Source organism: Myotis yumanensis, unplaced genomic scaffold (assembly GCF_028538775.1).
Source record: "Myotis yumanensis isolate MYYU_CA2020_CCGP unplaced genomic scaffold, mMyoYum1.0.hap1 SCAF_6, whole genome shotgun sequence".
Taxonomy (NCBI): domain Eukaryota; kingdom Metazoa; phylum Chordata; class Mammalia; order Chiroptera; family Vespertilionidae; genus Myotis; species Myotis yumanensis.
The window spans coordinates 8,782,502-8,802,209 of record NW_027223757.1 but is presented as its reverse complement, the minus strand read 5'-3'; the positions used below and the strand labels follow the sequence as shown (position 1 = coordinate 8,802,209).

At 42.9% G+C, this 19,708-nt stretch overlaps 1 protein-coding gene across 2 annotated transcripts in view; it reads right to left on the bottom strand.

Annotated features, from left to right (window-relative positions):
- Positions 1 to 693: 693 nt before the first annotated feature.
- Positions 694 to 19,708, bottom strand: part of RMND1 (required for meiotic nuclear division 1 homolog) — a 30,479-nt gene continuing 11,464 nt past the window's right edge. For both annotated transcript variants that reach the window (XM_070417457.1, XM_070417458.1), the window contains exons 4-12: positions 19,411 to 19,486; positions 16,181 to 16,220; positions 14,050 to 14,150; positions 11,373 to 11,479; positions 10,356 to 10,420; positions 9,083 to 9,159; positions 5,603 to 5,723; positions 1,289 to 1,405; positions 694 to 912 (exon numbers count right to left, since the gene is read on the bottom strand). In XM_070417457.1, the coding sequence (XP_070273558.1) occupies positions 880 to 912; positions 1,289 to 1,405; positions 5,603 to 5,723; positions 9,083 to 9,159; positions 10,356 to 10,420; positions 11,373 to 11,479; positions 14,050 to 14,150; positions 16,181 to 16,220; positions 19,411 to 19,486 (737 nt within the window). In that variant the 3' untranslated portion in view covers positions 694 to 879. The remainder of the gene's footprint in view (positions 913 to 1,288; positions 1,406 to 5,602; positions 5,724 to 9,082; positions 9,160 to 10,355; positions 10,421 to 11,372; positions 11,480 to 14,049; positions 14,151 to 16,180; positions 16,221 to 19,410; positions 19,487 to 19,708) is intronic.

The window sequence follows — 19,708 nt, the reverse complement described above, 5'->3', positions numbered from 1 at the left end:
GGACACAGGAGGTTGGCTGGCTGTGGGAGCACACTGACCTTCGGGGTAGCTCCTGCATTGAGCATCTGTCCCCTGGTGGTCAGTGCGCATCATAGCTACTCTCCAGTTGTCCGGTCATCTGGTTGTAATGGTCGCTTAGGCCTTTATATATATATATAAAAAAGCCTAAGCGACCATTACAACCAAACAACCACAACAACCAGAACAACCTGTCAACCCATCGCCATGATGCACACTGACCACCAGGGGGCAGACGCCCAACACAGGAGCTGCCCCCTGGTGGTTAGTGTGCTCCCGCAGCCGGCAAACCTCCTGCAATCCCTTCCCCCACCCCTCCCCTCATCTGGGAGGCCCTGTCTGGCAGGTCCTGGCCAGCCCGGGCCCCATTGGGGCTGGGTGAGATGGCCCCAATAGGCCCTGATAGCCGGCCAGGCCTAAGGACCCCATCCGTGCATGAATTTTGTGTACTGGGCCTCTGGTATATAGATAACATTCCTGAGTTCCTGCATGGTTTCCTAGCCAAGGCCATGATTGGGATTCCTGGGGATAGATTAGTAGCAGTGTCCAAAATCTAAGCCTTAGGCTTTAATGAGTATCTTTGCTTAGATTTCCTAGATGCTAAGCGTATCCAAAGTTCTTTAAATTAAAATCGACATTTTTCTTTCAAGTGATCAGTGTTAACAGTCCCAAACATTAGGTTCTTCATAAGTTTTATTCAAGCAGCAATACATTTAGGAACAGAAGATGATAACTTCTTGATTAAAAAAATTAAATACTTATTAAATAAAGGAGACTTCCCCCCAACCGTGAACATTTATTTTTGATTGTAGAGCTTGAATTATGTCTTGCAATAACACTTTTCCTTTGGTCATCACTTGGTTATAAAAATACTCGTCCCAACTCAAACATTACCTTAGGGTGAAAAAACGAGAGTTAATTTCATGGCAAATTACTGGTACTAGCTAAGATGACTCTTCCAAGGTGGTGATTAATGAAGAATTCTGAAGAAAGAGTAAATACGTGTCTTTCCCATGTGGCAGATCAGCTCTGCGGGTCAGGCACTTGCTCTGGGCTTTACATTGTACATTTATAGCCAGAACTTTCTCTAAATGCCATATTTTAAAATGTAGTACTTTTTAAAAAATCAGACTGCATTTATAAACTATTACCATAGCCACCTGAAACTTAACCTCACTTCCAAATAGACTTAGTAATTGGAGCAAAGTCATGTTCTTTCTCCCTAGCATTTTCTATGCCAACTTTTCATGTTCATGAAAAGGTGACTTACCTCTATGGTGATGAGGATGACGATCATCCACTCCAGGCGGAGTGCCCTCTTCTCTGTCAGGTGATTCCGCATTAGATCTGTCAGCTCCATGCAGTGCTGAAGTTTTTCATTCATAACCTGCATTAGAAAAATAGTAAAAAAATTAAAAATAGGGACATAAAAAGTATCCTGTACTTCAACACATTTAATTCAGCAAATAAGTAACATGGTCACATGCTTCAAAATAGTACAGGTTTGAAATAGGTATACAATGGGGCCTTGACTTACGAGTGTCCCGACTAACGAGTTTTTCGACATACGAGCCGGCTCTCGGCCGATTTTTTGCTTTGAGTTGCAAGCTAAAATTTGGGTTACGAGCCAGCTTCAGATACCCCACCGCTAGTCGGCGCAGCGAACGTCACAGTGAACGCCACAACATCAGCCCAGCATCACGTGTCTCACTCGTTCACTTTAAGATTTGACATACGAGTAATCTGAGTTACGAGTTCCGTCACGGAACGAATTAAACTTGTAAGTCAAGGCCCTATTGTACAGTGAAAAAGCATCCTTTCAATTCTCTCTCCTCAGTTCTCTTCCTGAAGGCAACCTGTCAATATTCCCTGTCTCATGCATCCGTCTAGAGCAGTGGTTCTCAACCTTGGCTGCACATCAGAATCACCTGGGAATCTTTTTAAAATCCTGATTTTTGTGCCTCATCCTCTGGAAATTGTTTCTTTGTTACTAATGTGGCCCCACCTCATAACAAAGAAACAGAATTTCCAGAGGATGAGGCCCAGAAACCAGGATTTTAAAAAGATTCCCAGGTGATTCTAATGTGCAGCCAAGGTTGAGAACCACTGATCTAGAGATATTTTGTATGTACAGATTGAACTGCAAGAAGTACTTTGCATACTGAAGCTCTTATTGGTTGGGTTTTGATGGAAGATCTAAATATAAATTAGTTTCCGAGTCCTAGTTTTTTGGTGGCTGCCCGTGGATTTTAGCAGTTATGAAAGGCAAACGTGAAACATGGTTCATTCAGCATGGCCTTAAGATAAGAGAAACAATGATTAACCTACCTTATACTACAATTCACTGTCAAATCCCACAAACACTAACACGACCTGCTGCACACTCACCACTAGATGGTACTGCTTTTAGCGCTGAACTGCAGAGGTTCTGCCCGCTGATGCCTTCCTCAGGTTGGTTGAGGGGGTTCATGGGATACAGAATCTTTGAATTTGAGACTTGAATGTGACCACTGGCAAGTTATGCCTCCTAAATCTCTCTGTAGCTCACTTTCTTTTGGAAACTGTCAAGTCTGGAAACATTTTAAAAAATAGTTTGATTCCCCTTGATTACTTATGGGGTGTGCTGAAGATGCAGGTTTGGTCAGTGGAGATTAGAAACAAGTTACAGATGAATGTTCGGGGTTTGACTGAAATGTGTTATGTGCTGTATAATAATAAAAGTGTAATATGCTAATTAGACTGGCTGTCCTTCCTTCTGGACACAGCTGCAGTGGGCGGGGCTGAGGCAGAGGCCCCTAGCCGCGGTGGTGGGCAGTGGCCGGGGCCAAGGTCCTTGCATGAATTTCGTACATTGGGCCTCTGGTAAAACCATAATATGGTGCACTAACATAAACAGCCTTACTAATGAGCCCGGGCACATGGAACCACACTGGTAGCATGTTTCCAGACATTATGGTCACTTTGTCGTTTCTCTTATGTATAAATGCACAGGACAATGCTTTTCTTTTTTCCTTCCTCCCTCCCTTCCTTCCTCTTCCTAGTTTTGCTGGCTGCTTGGTCTTGGTTTATATCATGCAGCTCATCCAAGCTTACTTCTCTCTTCAAAATACTGACCCAACTCTCCATTTTCTTTCAACTTTGACTAAGGAACCTACATTTTCTTCCTCTACCTCCTCATCCTCCAACTTATTCCTTAAGCTTTAGAAATTGTATATATTACCACCACTCCCCTGAAACTTCCAAGCCCCTAATACGAAATCTAACAACTTTTGGTTAGATTCTAAGCCTCAGTTGACTCAAGCATTTGACCACACTTTGAAATGGATGTTTCCCTTGCTTTCCCTTCCCTAAGAACTAAGGTCTACCTCTGACCGCCATTCTTTTTCTGAGTCTTCTTTACCTCATCTTGCCTTTGAGTGACATTTCCCAAAGGCCTGATCGTGTCCTTGTCCTCCAGCTCTCTACTCTTACGTGATCTGACCTATTCTGGTTTGTGCAGATACTTCCTAAACGTCAGTCATTTCTGTCCTACATCACTACTTCTGTGATACATGTGCCAAGTGTACTATTAAATTCCACAAGACTGTACATAGAAATGTTTATTTAAAAACCAGTACCATCAATGGAAAACCAGTGCTACAGGAAATAGTACTTGCTGTCTACACAAAACTGAGTCTGACACCTGTTAAGACAGGATATGAGCATCCAATAGAGGACCACTCAAGACCCACTAACACCAAACAAAGCCTTTCTCCTCGACAGTAAGTGGAAGTGTTACTTGCTTCAGTGTTATCTCAGGGTCCATGTGTCACCTACGTTAATTTGTTGTACAAGTGTATGTATTACCCATTTTGGGAAAGACTAATAGAAATTACTATTTTATTTTTTCTTAAATTTCTCTTTTTTATTGAATTTATTTGGGTGCCACTGGTTAGAACTACTATTTTCTTTTTAAAAAAATATATTTTTATTGATTTCAGAGCAGAAAGGAGAGGGAGAAAGAGATAGAAACATCAATGATGAGAGAATCATTGATAGGCTGCCTCCTGCACACCCCCTACTGGGGATGGAGCCTGCAAAACCTGGGCCCATGCCCTTGATTGGAATTGAACCTGGGACCTTTCAGTCCGCAGGCCGACACTCTATCTACTGAGCCAAACGGGCCAGGGCAGAACCATTTTCTGATAACTCTCAGATATAAATGCTTATTCCTGATTTCTCTGAATTTCTGACTGCCTATAAAACATCTTTTGGGTTTCCTACCAGCACCTCAAAATTTAGCATTTCTCAAACTCACATTGACCTACTGTTCAAGGCTACCCTCTTGTGTTCCCTATCTCAAATCAGGTCACTATCTTCTCAGTTACCCAGGACAGAAACCTTTAATCTTTAATCCCCACTCCCTACAGTTATCTGGGGCTCTAAGAGGCGCCAATCTGTCCTGCATACCATGTCTTAATACTGGTAGACCTCCAGGGGGTTTCCTTTCTGTTACAGTGGTTTCAACTTATCATTCCAAACAGGTTAGATCATGTCAGTCCCCTGCTCAAGACTTTAAACCTCTACCATTGCCTTCATAACATCAAACAATTTTGGATCATTTAGTCCAATCACACTTTAGATGATGGCTTTCCCCTTCAACCTTGAAGGCACAGCCTTTGTGACACCTCTCCAACCTTCTTCCCCTCGGTGCTCCGATGGCACTTCATTCTGCCTCAGAGTTATGTTGTCTGCCCAGCGCCCTTCCCTCCTGCCCCCCTTCTTTCAGGGAGTTACCATATGATGCTGATAATGGTATCAATAGCCACCTGAAACCCTCCCGAGGAGCCAGAGGGTAGACGGGGTAGGTACAGACCCGGGCTCAGACTCATGTCCCGATCCTTTGAAGTTGCCAGGCAGAGTGAAATGTCAGTCTGGATATCCCCTCTCCCCACACCCCATTGTCCCATCTCATAGAGAATGCCGCTGAGAAGGAAAGAATGAGGCCAAACTGGTACAGAGTCTGCTGAGGAGGGAAGCAGTCCTGACGACCGACCTGTTTGGGTCTGTGCAGCAGACAGTCCCCGTTCCAAACTCAGCCCTGCTCTGTTGTGTGAGCTGGTACAGCTTATCTTAAATTTACATTCTCACCTCCTCCTCCCCACCTCTCTGTTTTCCCATTTTTCTACCCAGCGTTCACAGACAAACATCAGTCATCCTTACTCTTTCCTCTCCCTGGCCTTCCATGACCAAGTACTTGATTTGCTTAGAGGATTTTCTAAGAATGCATCTCTATTCCCGCCGTCACTATTACAGTTCCAGACCCCATGAAAATTGTTTGAAACTTGATGAGAACTTCCTTATGGGCCACTAGACCTCCAAACTCTCACCAATCTTATCTAGTCTGCAGAGCAAAGATCAGAATATGCTTTTACACAAAGAGTTGAAAATTATAGACAGGAAAGGGGAAAGGGGAAATCTAGAGATCTGAACAGAAGTCAAATATTTCTCCAAAAGCAATTAAATACAGTTTCCTGAAGTTTGTCTTCACATAGTTATGCAAATTATAGGCAACACTGTCTCCTGTAATAGTGCAAATACATACCTTAACTCTACGAGTGATGCTTAGGAACTGACAAGTTTTATCGTAAAGTTCTTCCAGGTTTTCTCTGTCCCAATAGAAATCCGGAGTGATCAAGAAGTCTGAACTCAAGTTTATACGGTGTCTTAAAAAAAAGGAAAATCATAACTTTTTATTTTCTATCTTGAATTAAAAATCATGGTCTCTATTATTTTTTATACATGGTGCTTTATTGACAATTGCTGATCTTTGTAATATTTCTGAGAAACAAATAAATTTAAAAGAATTTTAAAAATCGCAAACTAATTCAATCTTTACTATTAGTATTATTTATGAAGTAATTTGAAAACAAAATGAAACTTTGTTTCTACTTTTTTTTTATTAAAAAGTTTTACAGTATACCCAAACATATTTTTTTTTGTGCGGATAGGAATTAACATGGCTCAAAAGTAAAAAAGAAAAAGGTAAAGATCGACCACTCTTACTCCTCTTCTTATTACCAACTTCCCCTCTCTCCTATCCCCTAGCCCCTACAGGTAAACACTGTTAGCTTCCCCTGTAGCTTTCCAGTGTATGTGTGTGTGAGAGACATTATCTCTTTCGTAATTTCTGTCTATTTTTACTTAAGAGAAGTAAGCTTACTTTTAAATGAAACCTAAGTCGTAGAAGTAACATATAAATAGCTCACTATAAAAAAGGAAAAACCTAGAGAAGAATTCAGAGAAAAAAAGTGGTTAAGGCCTCTTAACCCAACATACAACTCAAATACTTCAGGCCCTGCAAACATGTTGCTGTGTCCTTCCAGACCTTTTCTGTGCATACACGCATGCATGTGTGCACATGTACTAGTATGTGTGGTATGTACACATATCAAGATGAATATGGGTATTTATTTTTGTTGGTCTACACAAAGGCAATCATACCGTATATAATTTGTGCATGTTTTTATCACAGACTGACTGACTACATTCCTTTTAATAACAAATGAGCACTTTTATTACAAAGAGAAGAAAACTTTGGATAAGAACAGCAGGACTCTACAGAAACTATTCACAAACCTAAGCATATTTATTCCTAACTTCTGAGTTGTGATACGATAACTGGCTATATCAAATTCTGCTTGCATTCCCAAGACAAGAGGAGGGGCTCTCTCTACCCCACCTCTTACAGAACTCAAGGCTTAGATCTGCTGTGGGTGCTCCTGGTGGATGCACCCTGAGTTAGGGTCCCTGAGCTATGAGAAATGCGTAGATGATGAAACAGGGACCACCGCTCTCCAGGCCGAGTATCTAAAGAGAATGTGGAAAACAATCTCAGGTCAACTGCTTACAATGAACTCTAGTCTCATCCCATACACTGGAGGGGATGAGACACTGAACAAGGCGGCCTATTGAAAACAACTCCCAAGAATCAAGATTTCCCTTCCATAAAACGACAATAACAAATTGGGACTTTTTCACACACTTACTTAAAATGATGCATTACTATGTTTCATCAATTTTAAGACAGTTCTTCCCAATTTAATATCTCTGAAAATGGAAGGCATCTTTAAAATTGGTATGTTATCTTGAAATGGCCCCCGTGAGGTAGGGACGACCCCGGTCAGGTCGAAATGGCCCCGGTGTGGTAGGGACGACCCCGGTCAGGTTGAAACAGCCCTGGTGTGGTAGGGACAACCCCGGTCAGGTTGAAACAGCCCCGGTGTGGTAGGGACAACCCCGGTGAGGTTGAAACGGCCCCCGTGAGGTAGGGACGACCCCGGTGAGGTTGAAACGGCCCCCGTGAGGTAGGGACGACCCCGGTCAGGTCGAAACGGCCCCGGTGTGGTAGGGACAACCCCGGTCAGGTTGAAACGGCCCCGGTGTGGTAGGGACGACCCCAGTGAGGTTGGAACAGCCCCCGTGAGGTAGGGACGACCCTGGTCAGGTCGAAACGGCCCCGGTGTGGTAGGGACAACCCTGGTCAGGTTGAAACAGCCCCGGTGTGGTAGGGACAACCCCGGTGAGGTTGAAACGGCCCCCATGAGGTAGGGACGACCCTGGTCAGGTCGAAACGGCCCCGGTGTGGTAGGGACAACCCCGGTCAGGTTGAAACGGCCCCGGTGTGGTAGGGACGACCCCGGTGAGGTTGAAACGGCCCCCGTGAGGTAGGGACGACCCCGGTGAGGTTGAAACGGCCCCCGTGAAGTAGGGACGACCCCGGTGAGGTTGAAACGGCCCCCGTGAGGTAGGGACGGCCCCGGTGAGGTTGAAACGGCCCTGGTGAGGCTCAGACGGCCCTGGTGAGGTTGAGACTACTCCAGTGAGGTTGGGACAAATAAAGGGGACCAGTATGGACTGATGAACAGGGGTAGATACAGAAGCAGAGCAACATTGAACAGAATGTTAAACTACAGTGGGAAGCCTGGGGAGGGTTGGGGGGGGGGGTTAAGAGACCAACTGAAGGACTTATATGCATGCATATAAGATTAACCAATGGACACAAGACACGAGGCGGGGGGGGCGGGGGGTAGGGGCCGGGGGAATGTCAAGGGGGGGAAAAAAGGAGACATATGTAATACTCTTTGTAATACTTTAAGAAATAAAAATTATTAATAAAATAAAATAAAAGAAAATAAAAAAAAATAAAATGTAAAAAAAAATAAATAAATAAAATAAAACTGGTATGTTATCTTATAGGTGGCAGCTGTGACTTAAATGTCAATGCCTTGAACAATTTATTTCCCTTATGCTTTCCTTTTTATGTATGACCGAGAGAGAATGTGACAGAATTTACACCCAAATAAAATTAAAAGAGCTATTTCAGCAAGTGCAAGATCGAAGCTCTGTGATAAAAAAGCACTGTATCACAGCCCTGCTGGCCTGGCTCAGGAGCTGAGCATCAAGCTATGAACCAGGACGTCACTTTACGATTCCTGATCAGGCAACATGCCCTGGTTGCAGGCTCAATCCCCAGTGTGGGGCGTGCAGAAGGCATCCAATCAATGATTCTCTCTGAACATTGATGTTTCTCTCTCTCCTCCCTTCCTCTCTGAAATCAATAAAAATATATATTTTTAAAAAAGCACAGTATCATAGTTTTAAGTGGCAGCACCATCCCTCTCCTGGGGCATCTTATTTGTCTATCAATGAAATGTGGTATGTAGCTTGTTTGGAGCAATTAGATCTATTTAGCATTCTGATGCAGTGACGTATTTTTACTGAGAATTCCCATTATCCAAATGCTAGAAGGTATCTTGCTACCTTCAAAGAACATCACCTATGCTCTCATGTAGGTTTAATGTAGATTAACTCTGACCTCTTTTGCACATGTAGACTTTCTTCAGTTCAGTCCTAATACAGCCCACTGCTTCTCATGGGTAAGAATTCTCCATGCTTATAAAGAACGAAATGAAAACAGCTCCAAGTCCCATAAAGGTGCAAATGTTGACTCTTTACTGTAGAACTACAGGAATGTCTTCTTGAGATCATTAAATACATGAAATATTTATTGGGAACATTTTACCTGAGGGCAAAGAGTTCACCCATTTTCTGCATAACTTCTTCGTGAGATAGTTTCACTTTCCTCCCAGTTTTTAAAGCCTATTTGGGAGGGAAAAAGAAAACATACATACTTACACATATATCTGCATAAGTAAGAGGACCATAAAGCAAATTCTGAAGCATTATCCAACGTAAACGACATCTCTTGGATGACTTTCCCAATCATGTCACTCTAATAAAAAATACTTAATCTTATTAGGTAGAAATTTTATATTCCCCTTTTCATTTCCTTTCTTACCAGCATTTTCTATATTGTACGTTTCTAATCTTATTAAAAATTCAAGACCTCTGCCCTGACTGGTGTTTCTCAGTGGTTAGAGGATCGGCTCAAGCACCAAAAGGTCAAGGGTTCAATTCCTGATCAATACCTGGGTTTCGGGATCCCTCCCCGCCCCAGGGGCATAGTTGGGGTGCAAGTAGCGGGCAACCATTCAATGTGTCTCTCTCACATCAGTGTTTCTCTCTCCCCCCTCCTTTCCTTCCACTCTGAAAAGCAATGGAAAAATATCCTGTGAGGATTAATACAAAAAAAATTCAGGACCTCTTATCCCAAGTATAATTATTCTTTCACGGTAAAAAGATTAATTAAAGCAAGCCTGATTTTTAATGTATTTTTAAGTTTTGATATAACTTTATATGCATTTTTCATGCCACTATTTTTTTTCACAATTTAGCAAAATACCTTTTTTAGTCAAGAAAAGTGGTCATAACTTCCTTCCTTAGAGAGAGGAAGCACTTCACTTTATTTTTCTTTAATGCAGTTACATTAAGAATACTGCAACATCAGAGGAAAGTAATTTGAATTTTACACTTGAAAAGTAAAAACAGCCCGGCTGGTATGTGTCAGTGGTTGAGTGTCAACCCATGAGCCAGGAGGTCACGGTTTGATTTCTGGTCAGGGCACATGCCCGGGTTGCAGGCTTGATCCCAGAGTGGGGCGTGTAGGAGGCAGCAGATCAATGATTCTCATTGATGTTTCTATCTCTGTCTCCCTCTCCCTTCCTCTCTCTGAAATCAGTAAGAAAAGAAAAAGGAAATTAAAAATAAAACAAATATGAAGTTTCTTATTCATCATTTTATATGTAAGTGGGATTCTTTTTTTTCTTAAAGTATAGCTTTCCTAATGTTTATTATTATTTTATTGTACTCCTAAATATATGGGTATAGTGGAAAATTTGCATTTTTCCCAAAGAGAAATCAATCCTTGAAAGCAAGCATAAAATTGGTATAATTACCTCTGGAATTGACTGAATAGATTCCACAAATTGATCCAGTGATGCTTCCCAAATAGCCAGTTTCACTGGGGAAAAATTTCACAATGGATCATTTCTTTATCATCACCTTCACATTTATACAGCATGCAGAAGGGCACAGTACCTTTTCTGCCACGTCAACAATACTCTAAGACAGTGATCGCCAACCGGTGGTCCACAGACCACTGGTGGTCCCTGAGGTCCCAAAGGTTGGCGAATGCTGCTCTAAGATGCAAATCTGCTAACAACTTGAAAGTGAAATTTAAGAACAGTTAATCATCATAAGGGACAGCACTAAAGTGGCAAAAGATAGAAGAAATGAAGTTGATTTCCAAGCCCTTGCTGGCAGTTCAAAGCTATATTTAATAGAATTTCTGATTTTCTAAGATTGTAGCTTGAAAACCAGAGAGAATGAGCTACATCCTGGGACAAAGGGCGGCTGCATAGGTGGAACAGGGACAGGCTTCCCTGCCCCTCAATTCCTTGGGGCTGTGAGTACAGCTCAGAAGTGCCTGGGCCCCCCAGGTGGTGTGGAGAGGCCACAGTGCAGGCTGAGGGCAAACAAATTCTTAAGGAACTTCTCAGTTTCATCAGGTGCATGGACCTTTCAGAAAAACATAGAGCCATGTGACCCTCCCCTTTCTGTGAAAAACAAGTGTATGTTTCTCCAGAAGCCTGTGCCAGTCACACAGGGCAGGGCTTTCCTGCACTAGAGACAAGCTAACAATGATCGCCACACAGAGAGGAGAGGAAAACAGGTAATAACAGCAACATAAAACGTTTTTGGAGGGGGTAAGCTTTATCCATACGATTAATAAGGAACGAGGAGCTTCAGCACAGATATTTATATTCTATTTTCTTTCTCTTGCAGGAAAAAAAGGAATGCTAAAGCTTTGCTGAGTATTCTATAAAAACATGTCCAAATCTTTACTAAATACTTCAACTTCCCTTGAGATGAAAACTATGCAGTGCTTCCTCGGATAAGTAGTATTAACTCACCTGAAAGGCAGAGAGCATTGGAGAAGGCGAATTTCTCTAGGATGGTGTCATCCACATCTAGCTCTGAATTTAACCTGATTTCTCCTCGGTGCAGTTTCGACTGCCCCCTGTGTAGAGGGAAACAAAATGTATCCTGTCCGTCTTAAAAAGCACTTAATTTTTTTCTTTTGAAAAAGTCACCTTAGAATCTTTCTAGAGGTCATTTTGGTAATTTGTATCAAGAGTCTTATAAATGTTCTTATACCCTTTGATTCAAGTAATTCCACGTCTCGAAATTCATTCTAAGAGAATAAAAGATGTGAAGATTTATGTACAAAAAACTTCATGGTCCAATGTTTAATAGTAAAAAATTAAGAAGAAATGAAATGTTCAACAGGAGAATGGTTTGTTTATAGTACCCCACAAAAAAAAGTTATAATGCCTATCTTGGAAGGATATTTAATGGAAAGGAAAAATAATCACAATAAATTGTTAACTGAAAAAAATGTTGAATTAAAAGTATAGACAGTGTAATTTAAAATCACACTGATGTAGTGTGGGTGGGAGGAAGGTGGCAGCTGTGAGAACTAAGGGGTCCTGGCCTGCCGGGAGCCGGTCCATCCTTGCTGCTTGACACAGTCGCTGCAGGAAAGAAACATCTGCACAGCATATGTTTCAATGGGCCTGGCATATATAGCATACTGTTCTTGATATGTTTGCTCCCTTTAGCGCCATGTGTTTTAACCAAGGTCACCTCTCCGAGAAAGGTTGTTTCCCCAGGTGGGGATCTTTCCCTGAGGTTAGGGAGGGGATACAACCCCTTAATTAAGTGCCAGGCGGGTAGTTGAGCTACATAATCTTTACTCCCTGGAATGGAGATAAGAAACGCCCTAACCTTTGTAATAGAAATTGACAGGATTAAAATCGGCTGGTATAAATACGGATGTAACAAGACAATAAACATCAGAACCTCATCAGTTCCTAACCAGAACTCCGACCAGAACTTTGGCTGGAAATCCTGGCTATAGGTCCTGACTAGGCTGCTGATCAACTGAAGGCTGTCTTCGTGTCATTCCTTCTTCGCCGACTCCATCCACACCTTTGGGGACCCCTGGACCCGCTGGGATTGGACCCCAGCACTGGCCGGTGGCTCGGCTGGTTGCAGTGTCAGCCCGTGTATCAACAGGCTGCGGGTTGATATATTCCATCCCGGTAGGGGCACGCACGGAAGGCAAAGGATAGATGTTTCCCTCTTTCTCTCTCCCTTCCTCTCTAAAATAATAATTAAAAACATCCTCAGGCGAGGATTAAACAAACAAAAAACTAAATTGCACATGTAGAGACCTCTGGGAGGGACTGGGGAGATGGGCAAATGGAGGGGATGTGGGAACATAAACATCAGAACCAAGTGGGAGAAGTATAGGGTGAATCTTCCCACCGGATGTGAGATTCGTGAAGGAGCCCAGGCCTCGTCACAGCTGAGGGAGGCAGCAGCCAGGAGTCACAGGCAGGGCCCACAAAACCACCACGCTGCTGGGCTGCTGGCTGGGTGAGGTGGTCTCACTGAATGAAACCAAATCACTGACGCTGGGGCCCAAAGAAATAAGGACCTGACCCCTCCTTAGACTAACAGGTAGTGAGAATGAGCCCGGAGTGTGCGTGTGGGTGGGTGGGGGAGAGTACCTAGGAAGTAGCAGTTCGATCTGGAGGTAGAGGCACAAAAGGGGGTTCATGGTAACTAGAGCCACAAGGCCAAGTGCTTAATAATTACTAATATTCCATCAGCTCCTCATTTTGTGGTGTCTCTTAGGTTCACATCCCACTTTCAACTACCGCGACCATGGGCCCAGGTCCTCACTCCCTGGTCAGGTGCCTTTGGGCAACACAGGAAGCCAGTTAATCGCAATGACAGGGTTTCTGCCAGGATTCAATGAAACGATGCACAAAAAGCACGTAGACCAGTGTTGGCATAGGCAAGGGGTTCGTCTTTCCTGATCACTCCTCACTCGTACCCATCCAGGCTTTCAGTGTCTTCCTAAGGGTCCTGAAGCTCTTCCTGAGTATTCCACCAGACAAGTAACTCCCGGGGAAAAAGACCTTCCAACCTGGTTCCTACTGCCTTCTCTCTACCCCTAACATCTCTTCATTACTCCCACACCTTGCCGAGACAGCCCATACATCCCCCCTGGGAAAGTATGTCAGGACCCCATTTCTACAAGTGGTCCTTTTAGATCACTCCCTCATTACATCCTGTTAATGCCAAAAATGTATCAATATGGAAAATGGACTCAAGAGAAAAACTACTAGAATAATCTGAGGGGTTCGTTCTGATGAAGGCATACTATTTTACTGATTTAGGCTGCTTACCATTTTGGGGTTAGGCTATCTGTTTGTTTTGATTTATGAGTAGCCCAAGAAGGTAAAAAAAGTAGTATTTATTATGCAGGGGTGGGCAAAAGTAGGTTTACTTGTTGTGAGTACACAGAACAGAGTTTGTTCTTATATTACTAATTATTGTATTATTTTCCATACCAACAACTGTAGACCTACCTTTGCCCACCCTGTATTTTTCAGCTTTGCATTTGTACCAACAACTGTTTTCTTAACACTAGTCTACGAATTCATCTATCGTTTATCTCGGCTGCTTTTCCCTCGCTGTCCCAGGTGCGCTCCCCGTGAACTGGTGGAAGTCGCTCACTCTGTTTTTATGTAGTTGAGCTCTTCGTTCTCCCAGTGCACCAGCGCAGTCTCATAGGGCTGCACTTCGTGCTTCTCCAGAACCTGCATCACATGCTTCATCTGGAAGGAAAGGAAGATGAAGCTGAAATGACCCGGCTCCTTCCGTGCGAAGTGTGTGACGTTTTCATTACAGTGGATGGCATTTCTCCTGCTGTTCAGTTCATAAGGAAAAGGCAAATTCATTGTGACAGTAAACTCACCAGGAAGATATATTCATTTGTCTTTATATTTGGAAAACACAAAAGAGCATAAAGAAGAAAATAAAAATTATCATTATCCCACAACCCAAAGAAAACCACTAGTAAAATTACAGTTTGTATTCTTTAAATTTAACTTTTAAAAAATGTTAAGTAACAGACGTTAAAAAATTTAAACAGCACAGAGGTCCCAAAAGTGACAATGTCTCCCTGCTCTCCTAAACTCCTAATTCCCCTAAGAACCATTCAACTCCGTGCACAGCCCGCCACTTTTTTTCCGTGTGTATATAGTACATTTACTTTGCTTTTTATAGGAAACTAGAGGCCCAGGGCACGAATTCATGCACAGGTGGGGTCCCTCAGCCTGGCCGGGGATCGGGCCAGTCAGGGCCATCTCGCCCAGTCCCCATCGGGCCGATGGGGGCCGGCCAGCTGGGGAGGGGCTGTGGGAGGGCTCCAGGGCATGTCTGCCCCTCTCACCCGGTCTCGATCATCCAGACCCCAGCAGCAAGCTAACCTACCGGTCGGAGTATCTGCCCCCCTGGTGGTCAGTGTGTGTCATAGCAACTGTCTGAGTGGTTAACCGAATGGTCGATTGATGGGTCGGACACTTAGCATATTACGCTTTTATTATATAGGATGGGATCATAGTGTGCATAGGAACGTTTTCATGCAGAAACTGCAGTCTGGTTAACTGTCCTAAATGTGCACCCATGGGGGAGGGGGGGGGGAGTCCTCTCTCCACTAGGACGAAGTGCACATCCGTACGTGTGTATCTGCATGGCCTTGTGGGAATATTTCTTTAGCATTGTTAGATCAAAGACATGCACAATTACAATTTTGATAAATTTTGCAAAACCGCTCTCCCAAATAGTTTTCCAATTTTAGAAAACATTTATGAGAGCATTCTTTAAAAACCCTGGTATTATCACCCTTTTAGATCTTTGCCACTTCAAATAGCCAATCTGTATCATCTTTTTCTTGCTGGTCATTTATATTTCTCTTTCCTTCAGGAAACGCCCCCAGTTACCGCGTGCGCGCGCGTGTGTGTGTGTGTGTGTGTGTGTGTGTGTTTACTCTTTGTAAAACTGGAATTATATGAGGTATACTTTTCTAACCAACTCTGCTATTATATTAGTTATAATTTGTAACCTGCTCTTTTAATTTAACTGTATTGTACACACATTTTCCACCACTTCCTAGGACTATTTTTTCCACATGATTTTTAAGAGCAGTAGTATATTCTACATTTACTACAGTAGTAAACTCGTAAAATTTGTAGTATTTAATGAACTTCATACTATCATGTATTTTGGTTATTTCTCCATTTTGCTATTGTAAACAATGTGTTGATGAACCTCATGTATCATCCACCATGCATAACTGCAACCATTTCCTTTGGATAACTTTCTAGATGTAAATCGCCGAGTTAGATACAAAGCTTTGATATGTATGCTCAAACTGCCTCTAAAAAGGTTGTGTTAAACAAATCCTGACTGGGGTACTGGAGAAATTGTTTCCTGTGAGTGATAAAGTCCTAGAAAACTGATCTAAAAATAAGACTCAGAGGACCAGCTCCCCGTGAACTGCGTGTAACGTTATTCATTTTGTAGGTTACCATGTATGGAGTATACTTCCTTCTGACTGGAGTGTACCTAGGATTGTTTTGATTCTCCCAAAATTAGCGTATGCTCAGAGAATGCAGGAGATTTATAAGCCAAAATAGCATGTAATTTGGAAGATGAAACTGCTAGGATAAATATGACATAATGCAGAGCAAACAAGTTGTAGATTACCTGTTAATTCATCTCCCAGTGGCTCAGATTGTTGACCGTTAACAATTTATTCTCAGAAAACTATATTTTTATACTTTTACACCTTATTTATACTCACAGTTTTGTCTTTTACATTCCAGAACACAGCAGCTCCTTCCCTAATTTAAAAGAATAAAAGAATCAACGAAGTTAAAGCTAGAATACATGCTTTAGGGCCATACATAAAGCCATGCTTGGGTGACTTCTAGAATGTATCCAGAATGCAATTTAAAAATATGTGATTTATTACTGATTTGACATTATGGTTCCTAGGTGGATATGCCAAAACAAAGCTACTCTTTGAACTCTTGAGAAAACCTGACCTCTCAATAATTCATGACTTCTCTCATGGTTTGCAGAATAAATAACTCTTTTATAATATTATGGAACGATGTATCTACACTGTTGTATACTTGCTTCAATTTTGCCGTACAAAAATCACAATAAGCACATTTTTGAGACTCGTCTTCGCTCTCCTACAGATTCTGCTTTAGGAGTAGAATAGAGGGCCATGCTTCATAGCTGTGGACTAAAGAGACTGAGATGAATGAAAGCCTCAGGTGGCACAGGCACCTGGGGAGTGAGGCTCCCATCCTCAGTGCTCACGGCAGAACGACAAGGAAGCCGCAGGAGCCTCGGAATCCAATTCTGGCTTTGATAGAATTTAAGGCCTAAAAGCTATAAACAACTTGTTCTGATTTCTGCAGTCTGCGTGTGGAGTTGTTAAGCAGTACATAAAAAAGGGAGTTATGCCCTGACCGGTTTGGCTCAGTGGATAGGCAATCGGCCTGCAGACTGAAGAGTCCCAGGTTTGATTCCGGTCAAGGGCACGTACCTTGGTTGCGGGCACAGTGCTGGAGGCAGCTGATCAATGTTTCTCGCTCATTGATGTTTCTAACTCTCTATCCCTCTCCCTTCCTCTCTGTAAAAAATCAATAAAATATATTTAAAAAAAGGGGGGGGGTTATGGCTCTGGGTTATTGCCCTGGAGGAAGGAAGGGTGGAAATGGAAGGAAGGTAAAATATCCTGACCCCCTAGCAGACATTTCTTAAGCAATGCACTTAGCATCTGGGCTAAAAGATGAGGATAGCCTAGTTCCTATCCTCACAGAACGCCCAATCTGGAAAGACTGATCCTAGACTGCCCATTTCAACAGCGTGTGACCAGTGCTCTGACAGAATTAAGCAGCATATACCTGGACGCGCACGGGACGGACACAGTTCCCGAAGGACCAGCAAGCCAGCCACAGGAGAGGAGGAGAGGAGGCAACCAGCAGAGGGCACACCCTGGGCTCAGGGAGAAGGTGGGAGGGATGGGCACCCTCTCAGGGTGGAGGCAGGGAGGAACTTTGTGCTTTGATAAGTTGAGTCAAATTCCATAGAACTTTAAGCAGCAGAGGGTAGTGACCAGAAAGACCTATTGAAAAATTATCCTGCCTGGGACAGGCACACAGACTGGTGGGGAGAGGAGACAGGCAGGAGACCAGGGAGGGCGTTGTTGCGGTAGGCCAGCACGGAGTCTCAGGACACGGATTTGAAGGCGTTTAAAGCCACAGCCAGAGCAGTCATTCAGAGGGTCACTGTCAGGCACACGAGAGGTCCCGGGCACAGTGCACCCTCCGCCTGGAGCTGGGCTGTGGCCGTGAGCACTTGACACAGGCCTGGTCCAAACAGAGAGATGCTGCATTGTGAGACACACCAGGTTTAAGACTTGGTATGAAGAGAAGAATGTAAAATGTCACACACCTGGAACTAATACAAAATAATACCGAATGTAAACCATAGTTGCAAAAAATTTAAAATTATCCTGCCGTACTCTTAGGGGAAAAAAGAATGTAAAATTTCATTAATTATTGATTGATTACATGTTGAAATAATATTTGAGGTATGTTGAGTCAAATAAAATACACTACTAAATTTAATTTGAGGCATTATATGATCTTATTAGTGTTATTCAAAATTAAATTCATCTTTTTTTTAACTTTAAAAAATGTGGCTATTAGAAAATGTATCACTATAGATGAAGCTTGTGTTTGTGGCTGGCATGATATTTCTAATGGACGGCACTGACCTCAGAATTCAAATTCCTCCCACTATTCTGCTGGGACTACACGTTGAACTCTGAATTATCTTCAAAGTAACATCAAAAGATGAGTCATCGACAGAGGCAATGGTAGGGCTTCCAGTTATCATCAACCACACAGGCCGTATAAGGCCCACAAAATCATTTGGTCTGGCCCCGCCAAGGCATTAGGGGTGAGTTAATTGTTTGACCAAATACAGGAGGCTAATTTTTAAGTTGATAGTTTTGTATGGCCCGAGAATGATGTTATAAATATCCAAATGACCCGTGGCAGAAAAAGGGTTCCCTACCTTGAACTGCAAGGATGAAGACCACAAAGACTTTATCAAAGTCTGGGTTCTTCCAGATGCTCCATGTTTCTGTTCTGCCACTTGTAAGTCCCCTGCTTGTGGATAATTCACTTAATTCCCCTGACACTCCCCCCCTCCCTCCCGTTTCCTCAGCTGCAATATGGGAATAACGGACTTTTCTCAAATGTTGGGAGGGTAGTATGAATTATTCTAAGTGGTTTCTACTATCGTTACCCTTCCCCTCAGCCACTCGGCATTGTTTGACATTAAAGCAACCTTTCAGTAATGGAGTAAGTGTGAGCCAGGTCGCAGTGAAAGTGTCTGGACAGGTAAAGCGGCTAAAACATCAGTTAAAGAGCTTCAGAGGGAGAGGAAGAAAAGGAAGAAAAGGCAGCAGGGCAGGCAGCCAGAGTCTGATAAGTAAGGGGCCTGAAGATGAATGGAAAATGGATGCTTTACCTGTACTTAGTAAATGCAAATCCAGACTTAAAGAGACAAGGCAGGGGAAGATTATTTACTGCTTTTAATATATTTTATTGATTTTTTACAGAGAGGAAGGGAGAGGGATAGAGAGTTAGAAACATCGATGAGAGAGAAACATCGATGAGCTGCCTCCTGCACACTCCCCACTGGGGATGTGCCCGCAACCAAGGTACATGCCCTTGACCGGAATCGAACCTGGGACCCTTCAGTCCGCAGGCCGACGCTCTATCCACTGAGCCAAACCGGTTAGTGCTACTAACTGCTTTTAAAAATTATTTTACAGGAAGGTTTACCAGAAGATTCCTAAAACTGACAAGCCCTCCTGGATATAATAAGAATCGAAGGATACATTTAAACCACAAACTCACTACGAGAGGGGAGGGAGGCCTGACCTTTAAAGACCACGTTACCCGCCCACGCGCCCACCTCCCAGTGGGTTCTTTCTTGTCTTACCTGAAGAAGAATATTGTTCCAGGATCACCTTCTTTTGCAGAGTTTTCCACACCCATCACCAAAATATTGGCTGCATCTGTGATTTAAAATAAATGACTGAAAAGCTATGTCACGAGGTGACACAAGGTTTAAAAGGCACCTATAAAGGTTTAATCAAGAACTCATGATCATTTCTTCATACACCATTAAGCACTGTATTAACACGCTGTCCATCTTCCTACTAAGGTTTTCTGAAAATGTTCCATGAACAGGAAAAGGCCGTAGGACATGACTTTCACAAAACATTCAACAACCTGTG